The 13,141-nt window shown below is 36.0% G+C and overlaps 1 protein-coding gene across 2 annotated transcripts; it reads right to left on the bottom strand.

Annotated features, from left to right (window-relative positions):
* Positions 1-614: 614 nt before the first annotated feature.
* LOC127834974 (cilia- and flagella-associated protein 300-like) lies at positions 615-13,139 on the bottom strand. Of its 2 annotated transcripts, XM_052361137.1 has the most exons (8): positions 12,985-13,139; positions 11,792-11,873; positions 11,281-11,415; positions 10,456-10,528; positions 9,765-9,928; positions 7,867-8,039; positions 2,864-2,930; positions 615-829 (listed from the first exon to the last, which is right to left on the bottom strand). In XM_052361137.1, exons 1-8 carry the CDS (start codon positions 13,080-13,082, stop codon positions 698-700), a joined length of 924 nt encoding a protein of 307 aa, XP_052217097.1. In that variant the 5' UTR covers positions 13,083-13,139; the 3' UTR covers positions 615-697. The 2 variants fall into 2 exon arrangements, with proteins under 2 accessions (XP_052217097.1, XP_052217098.1); XM_052361138.1 differs by lacking the exon at positions 11,281-11,415.
* Between the last annotated feature and the right edge of the window lie 2 nt (positions 13,140-13,141).

Here is a 13,141-nt window from a genome sequence, read left to right as displayed (position 1 = left end):
AAACCAATTAACATCTAAAAGGTACTCACTTTTGTTGTGTTTTGCTGTTATAGTTAAGTCGGACAGTGGGACTGACAGAAACTGATTCGGACTGACAAAAATTTCAAGTCTGTCAGTCCGAATGACTGACAGATTTTTCAAGTTTTGGCGAACCCTGAAAGAACCCTAGAATGCTGTCTGTGTAAGGATCTGACACGCACCATCCAGTAAAAATGTGACACCATATTCATTACAAGCTCTTAATGTTGTGAAACATTTCAAATAGATGTGGATTGTTTTGAAGTCGATTTTCTAGTAAAAACAATGTCGCAATAGAAGGCGTTAAAATTATCAATATCTGTGACTGCAAATCCGTCATTTTGACAATGAAAAATAGTGTGTACGTTCTAAATCTGAAATAAACCTGTTCCTAGGAATTTGTAAAGCCACAGGGGAAAAGATTTGCAGTTGGCACACGTTTGTCTCCTTTGTGGCCTAAATTGATTTCAACATTTCCTCAGAGCTACTACAAGAACACAAATTAGGTCCAAAAAGTGTACCCCATATTAAAAAATTCAGCCATTTCAGATAGGCCTGTTATATATCCCAAATGAGTAAATGAAACAAAGATCAGCTGTCTTCAGAGATTCACTTTATCTTCATATGACACAAACAGATCATTTCAAAGGCAATGTCAATGGGTGACTGAATGGGTATGCTATGAGAACACGCCTCCCCCAAACTGATGATAAAGGACAATCACATGACGCTTGAGAGGATCAACAATCAGGTAAGAGAAAGTCTGCTCGTGGCGCTTGGAACTCGGGTAAAACACTTCACCATCCTTGTCCTGAAACAATAAAATAGCGGTTAGTTGTTGGCTTTGGTAGAATATGAGACTATTTCATGAAAAACGACTTTTTCGGTGGAAAATGTCGTCCCTGATTAGCCTGTGCAGTCTTCACAGGCTTATCAGGGACGACCCTTTACGCACATGTATTAAGCCCAGTTTTTCCAGAACGTGGCTCAGTGATTATGTTTCAAATGAGATTATAGAAAATATACTGGTAATTATTGTTTCTACACGTGATGCAGCCTAAATTATCTTTTTTTCAATGAGTGAATAGCACTTAATATTAAAACAAGGGACAAAATTGTCACAAAACCAGGTTTTCATTGTGAAAAAAAAATCTGATAAAGGGAGAAAACTCAAACTGAACTTTTGAAATGACCAAAAAAAATTAACCCCCTTTGTAAGTTTTTTTTTTTTTTTTAAATCTATTTTTAGTCGTGGCGACCTTGACATTGGAGATATTGACGTGATTCTTTCGTGGGACACACCGTCCCATGATGGTGAACAAATGTGCCAAATGATTTTAAAATCTCACAATGAATGACATAGTTATGGCCAGGACAAGCTCATTTATGGCCATTTTTGACCTTTGAACTCAAAGTGTGACCTTGACCTTGGAGATATCGATGTAATTATTTCGCGCGACACACCGTCCAATGATGGTGAACAAATGTGCCAAATGATTTTAAAATCTGACGATGAACGACATAGTTATGGCTCGGACAAGCTCATTTATGGCCATTTTTGACCTTTGAACTCAAAGTGTGACCTTGACCTTGGAGATATCGACGTAATTATTTCGCGCGACACACCGTCCAATGATGGTGAACAAATGTGCCAAATGATTTTAAAATCTGACAATGAACGACATAGTTATGGCCCGGACAAGCTTATTCCGCCAGCCCGCCAGCCAGCCAGCCCGCCCGCATTCGCCAATCTAAAAACCAGTTTTTTCCTTCGGAAAACCTGGTTAAAAATGAGTTGGCATCATTTAATAAAACCCATGACTTAATAAACTACAGTACAAATTATCTGCATGCCAATCAACAACATGTCATGCCTATTTTCAATAATGTTTGTTATTATGAAACAAGCAGTACCCTGTACATGTTTGAACTTTGAACAATTGTGTGACCTTTACCTTTGACTAGGACATGCACTATTTTTACTAAATAAACGGATATGCTAAATTAGTGAATTGCATTAAGTTACAGTCCAGACAAACAGTATTACTCCCTAATTAGACACATGTGACCTTGACCTTTGAGAATAGATGTTGCATAGGCCAGAAGCCACATGCACATAGTGAACGGTTGTGGTTAGTTATTTTAAAATAGCATTATGAATGATGTTGCAGTATGAATAAGCTGTAAAATATTTAAATTTGACTTTTTACCCCTGTGACTTTTTAGTAAGCAATAACCAGACAGGTTATACCCGCAGAACACCGTATTCTCATTGCAGTGATTGCTCTTAAAACAGAGTAACAGTCCAAACATTTGTATAAGCTAAATTTTACCTTTGATGACATTGACCTCTTATTTAGGGACACAGATATTACATGCAACACAGTGTGTGGCCAGTTATTTTAACAAGAGCACCGCATAACAGGTGCCACACTCGGCTGCGGGTGCAGTTTTGAATAAATGAAAGCTTGACAGAATTTTTATTTTTTTATTTTTTTTAGGTCACAGTGACCTTGACCTTTGACCTCAAAATGGGTGTGGCGTGTAGAACTCATCAAGGTGCATCTTCATATGAAGTTTCAAAGTTGTAGGTTGAAGCACTTTTATTTTAGAGCCATGTTCAAAACCTTTAAAAACATTGACACGGACGGCGGACACCAGGTGCTGGCTATGACAATACCTCGGGTTTTCTCCGAAAACAGCCGAGCTAAAAATTGCATGCTGAATGATGATGTTACAGTTCCTCATACTTTACACACATGCATTAAGCCTAGTTTTCCCGGAACGAGGCTTAGTTTATCTGTATCCAACACCTACATGTACATTATATTCTCTATGTACTCACCATTGCTTGGATCTTGAACACACTTGAGGTTATATTCAGGTCCTTGGTTTCTGCATTTTTTTGGACACTGGAAACAGTAACATAAAACTATTGTGTACAAAACCCTTGTAAGACCTTTACAAACAAAGGGTTGTTTCTGGTTACATGCCTCAAAAATAGGGGTTTTGTTATATATTTTAGACAAGACTTTATTTGACCAAGTAAATTAAAACAAGAGGGCCGGAAAGGCTCAAAATCGCTCACCTGAGATAAAAAGAAATGACCTGTTTTTTGCATTTGCAGCCCAAGATATCAACAGAACAAGTGTTCTAACCAAGTGTCATGAAGAATGAACAACAAATGCCCCCCCCTGGCGGCCTTGTTTTTCATTAGACCTGAACCATTTTTGAACTCTTCCAAGATATCATTGGGGCAAATCTTCTGACAAAGTTTCATGAAGATCCGACAATAAATGTGGCCTCTACAGTGTTAACATGGCAAATATTATTGACGCACAACAGAAGACAGAAATTGACAAAAGGTGATCACAAAAGCTCACCATGAGCAAAAAATATTATGCTCATAAAGATTGTCACCATGTTTGAAGATGAAATTATTAAAACTAATAGAGTAAACTAAATTAAGTTATGATCACAACATTTGTACTCAGCAAGTGTCATTCAGATTGAACTAAAATTGTGACTAAAAGTATTCACAATGTTTCACTATAAACAACTGTAGACATACAACAAGAGGGCCAAGATGGCCCTAGTTTGCTCACCTTTTTTACACGGCCTTGTTCATTGCTATGTTGAAAATTCAGTACTCTAGAGCATATTAGATTGGTTCTCTTCTGTTTACTTTTACAGTGTGAGCATTTGATTAATTCTTATTGTGTACTGTCCATTTGCATAGGTCTTTTTGCAATGCAAACATTTCCAAGTTATGCTAATTCTACATGTGCTTACAAGGTAAGATTTGGACCTCGTGACCAAGATTTTGACCCCAATGTCAAACTTTGCCTAGATATCATCAAGAAAAACATCCTGGTCAAGTATTAAATAGTATTGGACCGAAACTATGGCCTCTAGTGTGTTTACAAGGTTTTTCAAAGATTAGACCCCATGACCTAGATTTTGTCCCCAAATGTCAAACTTGATATAGATATTGTCCAGACAAACCTCCTGGTCAAGTTTCATCTATATTAAACTAAAACTCTGGCGTATGTGTTTACTAGTTTTTGTAAGATTTGACCTGGTGACCTATATTTTGACCCCTCATGACCAAACATCAAACATTGCTTACAAAAATTAATGTTATGACCAAAATTCATAAAATCTGAAACAAAGTTGTGACCTCTGGAGTGTTTACAAGGATTTTGTATAATATCATGAAAATTTTGACAATCTAAGGGCAATAATTCTGGCATTTGTTATGCGAATCTGCTCATTATCAAACTTGACAGAGATCTTGTGGTCATATAGCTTCTCAACAACTTTGATAAAGAATGCTTGAGAAATGTAAATGCTAGAGTGTTTACATACCAAATTTGGATGGACGGACGGACGAAGGACAAAGACCGATCCTAAAACCTCACCTGAGCAATCAGGTGAGCTAAAAGGTGTGTTTTGTTCACCGATCTGAGCCATTTTACAACTTGTCCAAGATATCAATAAAACCAATGTCTTGACTAAGTTTCACGATGATAAGGAAAAACATGTGACTAGTGTATTCACAAGGTTTCTCTATAGTTATATAATGAAAACTGCCCCACCCCCCCTGGCGGCCATGTTTTTAGACCGATCGGGACCATTTTAGAACTCAACTGATATATAAATAAAACCAATTTTTTCACTAAGTTTCATGATGATTGGGCAAAAAATGTTACTTCTGGAGTGTTCACAAGCTTTTTACTATATAAATATAAGGAAAATGCGCCCACACCCCAGCAGCCATTTTTTTAAACTGACCCGAACCATTTTCAAACTCAACTCTCGTATCTAGAAACAAATGTTCTAACCAAATTTCATGAAAATTGGGCCAAAAATGTGACTTCTTGAGTGTTCACATATTTTCAATATATACATATAGAGAAAACTGCCCTGCCCACTGGCGGCCATGTTTTTTCACCAATCTGACATTTTCAAACTTGTCTGAGATATCAATAAAACCAATGTTTCAACCAAGTTTCATGATGATTGGGCCAAAATTATGACTTCTAGAGTGTTCACAAGGTTTTTCTATAGCCAAATAAGGAAAACTGCCCCGCCCACTGCCGGCCATGTTTTTCAACAGACCGGAACCACTTTTGAACTCAACCAACATATCATTAAGACAAACATTTTGACAAAGTAACATGAAGATTGGGCATGAAATGTGACTTCTACAGTGTATACAAGGTTTTTCTTTTTTTTAACCTAGTAATCTAGTTTTTGACCCAACATGACCCAGTTTTGAACTCAATCCAGGTATCATTGGGACAAATCTTCTGACCAAGTTTCATGAAGATCGGACAAGAAATGTGGCCTCTTGAGTGTTTACAAAGTTTCTCTATAGCCAAATAAGGAAAAATCCCCGACCACTGGCAGCCATGTTTTTCAATGGACCGGAACCACTTTTGAACTCAACTAACATATCATTAAGACAAACATTTTGACAAAGTTACATGAAGATTGGGCATGAAATGTGACTTCTACAGTGTTTACAAGGTTTTTCTTTTCTTTTTTTCCTAGTGACTTAGTTTTTGACCCAGTTTCAAACTCGATCGAGGTATCATTGGGACAAATCTTCTGACCAAGTTTCATGAAGATCGGACAAGAAATATGGCCCCTAGAGTTTTTACAATCCAAATGTGGACGATGGACGGACGGACAGATGGACAACGGACAAAGACCGATCACAAAAGCTCACCTGAGCAATCAGATGAGCTAAAAAGTATGATTTGTATGTACCTATTTGTTGGGTGTCATTATTGTGAAATTTACTTCAACTACACTGCAGACCCAATATATCACAATATTGTTTTTTGCAAATCATCATTGTCTCATATTCTGTACACCTGTTGCAGATCCTGTTTTTCCACACACTATTTTTTTTTCCATTTGTCAAATTTCGTATTAACAAAACAAAATATGCGCAATCCATTCATTTGTAGCTGGGATATACAAATATAGAGTGAACAGTAAAATTTGGTTTACGATTTTTGGTATATAAAATTTGAAAATAAATAATTGCTGTACGTACCGTGAAAAAAATGAGAAGTAAAATAAAGGCTCTCAGTTGTAGTGGCAGCCATTGTGTGCATACGTTTTTTGTCGCTGTGACCTTGACCTTTGACCTAGTGACCTGAAAATCAATAGGGGTCATCTGCCAGTCATGATCAATGTACCTATGAAGTTTCATGATCCTAGGCCTTATTATTCTTGAGTTATCATCTGGAAACCATTTTACTGTTTCGAGTTACTGTGACCTTTGACCTAGTAACCTGAAAATCAATAGGGATCATCTGCCAGTCATGATCAATGTACCTATTAAGTTTCATGATCCTAGGCATAAGCATTCTTGAGTTATCATCCGGAAACCATTTTACTGTTTGAAGTCACTAAGACCTTGACCTTTGACCTAGTGACCTGAAAATCAATAGGGGTCATCTGCCAGTCATGAACAATGTACCTATGAAGTTTCATGATCCTAGACGTAAGCATTCTTGAGTTATCATCCGGAAACCATTTTACTGCTTCGAGTCACTGTGACCTTGACCTTTGACCTAGTGACCTGAAAATCAATAGGGGTCATTTGCCAGTCATGATCAATGTACCTATGAAGTTTCATGATTCTAGGCGTCAGCATTCTTGAGTTATCATCCGGAAACCATTTTATTATTTTGAGTCACTGTGACCTTGACCTTTGACCTAGTGACCTGAAAATCAATAGGGGTCATTTGCCAGTCATGATCAATGTACCTATGAAGTTTCATGATTCTAGGCGTCAGCATTCTTGAGTTATCATCCGGAAACCATTTTACTATTTCGAGTCACCGTGACCTTTGACCTAGTGACCTGAAAATCAATAGGGGTCATCTGCTAGTCATGATCAATGTACCTATGAAGTTTCTAAGCGTACCGACCAACCGATGGACCGACATGTGCAAAATAATATACCCCCTCTTCTTCGAAGGGGGGCATAAAAATGCAATTAAGAACTAAATGAAGATAAAAGGTTTTGATTACCATTTTTAGATAAAAAAAATTTGAGTTGGCCAGTAAAATAAAGGGGGCCAGTCAGGTAACCAGAAACAAATCAGTCAAAAATCCAGGAAGCCTAAGCTTAGTAAAATTGAGATAGGATCTAGCTTGTTCTTGTAAGGGAGAACACTCGTATGTATTAAATGGTGGATAACTGTACATAGTTGAAATGTTAACTCATAACCCTGAAGAAACCATCAACTTACCTTACAAGGTCCTTATAAAGACTTGGGGAAGTTGAAACCCTTGCTTTAATTACAAGGTCTTTAGAGAGACTCTTGGTGAAGTTAAAACCCTTAATTTACCTTACAAGGTCATTCAAAAGAATCTTCAAGTTGGTGAAGTTGAAACCTTGACTTAACTTACAAGGTCCTTTTACAAACTCTCAGTGAAGTTGGAACCCTTGATTTACCTTACAAGGTCCCTAGAAAGACTCTTGGTGAAGTTGGAACCCTTGATTTACCTGACAAAACTTCTTATACAAACTCTTGGTGAGGTTGGAACCTTTGATTTACCTAACCAGGTCCTTTATAAAGACTCTTGGTGGATATGAAACCTTGGATTTACCTTAGTTTAGTTTAAACCTTTTTATTTTAAGTTGACTGTTTGAAAGCCTAAGGCTTATTGAAACACTTTCGAGTCCGTTTCCTGGTTAGAACAAGTACTTGGTGTATTTGAGGAAATCTAATGAACGCTCCCACAGTGGGGATCGAACCCATGAACTTCCAGTCCCTAGGCAGAAAACTCATCTACTTCTCCACAGCAACCTTATTGATTTACCTTACAAGATCCTTATACAGACTCTTGGTGAAGTTCAGGTAGGGGTCTATCTTATCTTCATACTGGCATATCTGACCACCAAGGCACACATGTCTGAACAGCCGGAATAGGAACTCATTCTTTTCTGAGTCACTGTACAGGTCAACGTGGTCTGACTCCTCACTAAGAAGCATCTGAAAATAATAGTTGAAGTAATAAACTGAAAGCATCTATGAATAATTGTTTAAGTTATAAATTGTTTGTATCTACGAATAAAAGCTTAAGTCATAAACCGTAAACATCTACAAACAAGAGATGTGTTTGTCAGAAACACAATGCCCCCTATTGCACCGCTTTGAAGCCATATATTCGACCTTTGACCTTGAAGGATGACCTTGACCTTTACCTTTCACCACTCAAAATGTGCAGCTCCACGAGATACACATGCATGCCAAATATCAAGTTGCTATCTTCAATACTGCAAAAGTTATTGAAAAACTTTACTGTAAGGTTTAAGTTTTGGGACAGAATGACAGAATGATGGAATGACAGACAGACAGGCCAAAAACAATATACCCCCGAGCATTCGATCCGGGGGCATAAAAAAAGTTAAAATAATAAACTGTAAGCATCTACAAATAAAAGTTGAGGAAATAAACTATAAGGATCTACAAATAAGACTTAAAGTAAGAAACTATATGCATCTATGAACAGCAGTTGAAGTTATAAACTCTCATTATCTATGAATAAGAGTTGAAGTATCAAACTCTTATCATCTACAAAAAAGAGTTAAAGTAATGACTCTCAGCATCTACAAATATGCCTTTAAGAAATAAACTGAAAGCATATACAAATATGAGTTGATAACACATAGTAATTAACTATAGGCATCTTTTAATAAGTGTTGAAGTATTAAATTCTATGCACCTATAAAAATGAGTTAAAGTAATTTACTCTGAGCATTAGTGGATAAGATTTAAAGTAATTCACTCTCTGTGTCTTAGAAATAAGGGTCAAAGTAATGAACACTACGCATTGAGAAATTACATTTGAAGTAACAAACTCTAAGCTTCAATGAATAATGCATTGAAGTAATTAACTAAAAGCATCTTCACATTTGTATTAATTTAATGAACTAAAAGCATCTATGCATTTACATTGAAGTAATTATCTCTAAGCATCTACCAATGTGCATTGAAGTAATAAGTGGTTCATCAGCTAATCGCATATCAATCGAGCATTGAAGTAATAAGTGGTTCATCAGCTAATCGCATATCAATCGAGCATTGAAGTAATAAGTGGTTCATCAGCTAATCGCATATCAATCGAGCATTGAAGTAATAAGTGGTTCATCAGCTAATCGCATATCAATCGAGCATTGAAGTAATAAGAGGTTCATCAGCTAATCGCATATCAATCGAGCATTGAAGTAATAAGTGGTTCATCAGCTAATCGCATATCAATCGAGCATTGAAGTAATAAGTGGTTCATCAGCTAATCGCATATCAATCGAGCATGTTTATGACACATCTTGGTATGAGAAGAGATTGCATGTAAAGGGCAATAGTCTATGTGGATTTAGTCTATGAAAGTGAACAACAGGGCATACTTTTGCCTATAGATAAATAATGAATACTGTGTGTTTTTCATACAAATAGTCAGATGATTAATTACTATCCCCATACTAGCCAACTATCTGGACATCCAAATATTTCTTCTAATTCCTAGTCACTAATGAAAATACCACAAAATGTATGCATGCACACTGCAGCATTTGCAGTTTTTTTTAATTCATATGATTGGAAACAAAATTACTATCTGAAAATTATCATAGTCACTGTATATTCTAACATCCAGAATCTCTTTATTGCCATCCATTATGTATATATATACTAATTATATGTAAATGACTACTATACCTTTCTTAGTTCATCTGATATGGTAAAATCCTCCACGAATTCATCAAAGCACTTGTGGAGATACCCTGTGTCCCTAACAACTGAGCCATAGAGCCTGTCAAAGAACGCCATTGACAGAATACTGCATGGTACCACCTCAACTTTGACGGATTCTGCGGGCATGTCTTCAAATGGGAATAAATGTAATTAAGTAATAACATGACATGCCTGAGGATATTAGGATGGATTATTCAAATTACATGTGCTTTCTGCTCAGGTGAGCTAAAAATCTTACCCTGGATATCCCGGTGAATATGCACTTATTGCAAAACTTATATTATTTGTGCATTATCAAACATCAATGATACTATAATTGTTAACATAGACCCTAGTCTGCTCACCTGAGACTTCAGGGAAATGAAAAGTTCTGGGCATTGTTTTAATATATCTGAAAACATTTTCAAACTTGGCCAATATATTATTGAAATAAATGTTCTCATTAAGATTTGACGAAAAATATGACTTCTAGAGTGATACTTTTTTTTAAATATAGCCATACAATGAAACTTTTACCACTGGTGACTATATTTTGCAAAAGGCGGTAACCATTTTCAAACTCAACAGAAATATCTTTTAAACCAGTTTATCCATGGTGGGTCCAACTTTGACCCCGGGGGCATGATTTCAACAATCTATGTAGATGAGCACTTACTAAGTAATCTTGGATTTCCATCTTTACTTGCCACTAACAAGGAGGACATCACAGCTGGGTCCCTCATAAAGTCCTGTTAGCAGAGAAAAACTATTCATACACTTGGATGTAATTTAACAGAATAATTTACAACAAGTAAATCATTCATTTGTTTGTTTGTTTCAAAAGTATTGCCGTCATATCATGGAGGTCAGCTATCAAACTCACACTTTTCTGGGATAGCTGGTTACGTTTACAAGTACTTTGTGCACATACATGTACTTATTCCAGCAACTGAAAATTGCCTTTCTTGATTCAGATAATGCAGAGGTAGGGGAAGCAGGACTTTTTTTCCTTCTGTGAGAATGGTCGTTTTTTCACAATTTTGGGAAATTCGCGACTCAAATTTTCACAATTTCAAGAAGATAGCAACTCAAATTTTCACAATTTTAAGAAGTAAGCGACTAAACTTTTCACAATTTTAGAAAGTTTGCCAAGGCCGCTTCACAAAAACAGGAAAAAAAGTGCTATAGAGAATGACTTTCGAAAGGTTTTCACAAACAATCACCACACAAGTTAAATGGCAAGAGGATTGAACCCTCAATCTTCAGTTTTGTAGCCCAGCGCTCTACAAACTATGCTAGCAGACCCAGTAAAACTGATGGATGCTCCCAACTGAAAATTTCATCCTAGTAATTTACATTTGATACATGTACATGGCAATTTTTGCTGAGAAACAAACAGCAAGACAAAAACAGATGAATTGATTTCAGATTTAAAAAAAATTATCATTGTAACATAATGCGAAACAATCATTGAAGCGAAATGTTCTGGTGGTATGCAAACCTTCTCTTGGGGATGAACATTCAGAATTTCTGCCATCAATTCAATGATATGAAGGCAGCAGTTGCTAAGACAACAAAATATGATGAATGGAAGTATGGATAAAGAGCCATTGTACAAGCTCTGGTGACCGTTTTTCTGGGAAAAAAAAAGAGCCTGCTCTGTGAAAAGGGGGTTTAATGTATGTGCGTAAAGTGTTGTCCCAGATTAGACTGTGCAGTCTGCACAGGCTATTCAGGGAAGAGATTTTCCGCCTAAACTAGATTTTGCTAAGAAGAGAATTTATTTAAACTGAAAATATCATCAAAGCAGGAAGTGTCGTTCCTGATTAGCCTGTGTAAACTGCAAAGGCTAATCTGGGACGACACTTTACATGCATTAAACCCTATTTTCACAGAGCACGGCTCATATATAATATACATGTATCTCTACATGTTCAAATAATTGCACATTGATTATTGATATTTATAAAATATATGTTGACTTTATTATACGGCAGCAGAAAATTAGTTACCAGCATGAATTCATCTTTCTGGTACACTTGGAATGGTTGATCGAATGTGTACATTTGTGCAAGAAGGTTCCCACACATGGACCTTTAAAAAACAGAGAATGGCTGATATCATGACCAATTTACAACATATTCTACCAACATTATTTTCTGTGACATTACATATTTTCTTTAAACTTACTTTTAGTAATAACAATTTAATATAATATTCAACAAGAGATGTGTTTGTAAGAAACACAATGCCCCCTTCTGCGCCGCTTTGATGCCATATATTTGACCTTTGACCTTGAAGGATGACCTTGACCTTTCATCACTCAAAATGTGCAGCTCCATGAGATATACATGAATGCCAAACATCAAGTTTCTATCTGAAGCGACATAGAAGTTATGAGCATTTTTGGAAACCTAAATGCGAAACCTAAATGCAAAGTGTGACGGAGACAGAAAGACGGACGGATGGTCCAATCACTATATGCCCTCCTTCGGGGGAATAAAAAGCTGTCGCAAGTGCATAATGTTGTCAAAAGAGTACAGTTAAAACTTGAAACCCCTATTTAAAGAAAAAAATAAATTACATGTCCCTTTAAGAAAAAAAAAGATAATTCAAATTACTGTTTGACCACTGGGCTTTATTATGACACAGTTTATTGAGAAACACAAGACAATATAAGATACCAAATATGAAACCTTTAGTCCCTAGTCAGAATAATTAGAAATGATACCAGGAATAATTTCTCAAATAATGTTCAATATTTTACTAATTAGCATTACATTAAGCACACATAAAAGTTAAAAATAAAAGATAAAGTATGGTAGGTTTGTCAAAAAACTGGTTTAAAGGTGTTCCAAATCTTACACTTGACTTGAGTTTCTTCACTTTCGGTAAAGAATGATTCACAAAACATTTAGCCTTTTTTAATAGGTGTAAATAAAAAATTAACTTCATTACAAGTCAAAGTAAATACAAATAACAGAGAACACATTTAAATTAACTCAATTACAATTGAACTACACAAAGGTTTGATACACAGCAAAGCTTCAAGTTAGATTTTATATCCTGAAAACTAAATGTGTCCGAATCCTGTCTATCCGAAAATATTAACATTTTATGTTCTAGAATATTCTGTAAGCTTAATGCAATGATTAGAATATAGTTACCTAATTACTAACAAATATATATAATCCTACATAATTACCATTTTGTTAGAAGCTCTTTATTGTCTTTATCTTCCAACGTTGCAAATTTCTTGCCGGGACACTGTTGAAATGTAAATTTTGGCTTTTTGTCGGCCATTTTGTAAACAGTTTCGGACGTGTCGGCTTTGTTCGCGGTACATATTCAATGGAAAGAGG

This window comes from Dreissena polymorpha, chromosome 6 (genome assembly GCF_020536995.1).
Source record: "Dreissena polymorpha isolate Duluth1 chromosome 6, UMN_Dpol_1.0, whole genome shotgun sequence".
In the NCBI taxonomy this organism is placed as follows: domain Eukaryota; kingdom Metazoa; phylum Mollusca; class Bivalvia; order Myida; family Dreissenidae; genus Dreissena; species Dreissena polymorpha.
This window is presented reverse-complemented; position numbering and strand designations above follow the sequence as displayed.

Bases quoted from the DNA above. Each gene is read 5' to 3' on its own strand.
- LOC127834974 (XM_052361137.1), bottom strand. From the start codon at position 13,082: ATGGCCGACAAAAAGCCAAAATTTACATTTCAACAGTGTCCCGGCAAG. The intron at 11,874-12,984 runs GTAATTATGTAG...TGTTTTTTAAAG, and splicing joins AAAGAGCTTCTAACAAAATG to GTCCATGTGTGGGAACCTTC. The intron at 9,929-10,455 runs GTAAGTGCTCAT...TCCCATTTGAAG, and splicing joins TGGAAATCCAAGATTACTTA to ACATGCCCGCAGAATCCGTC.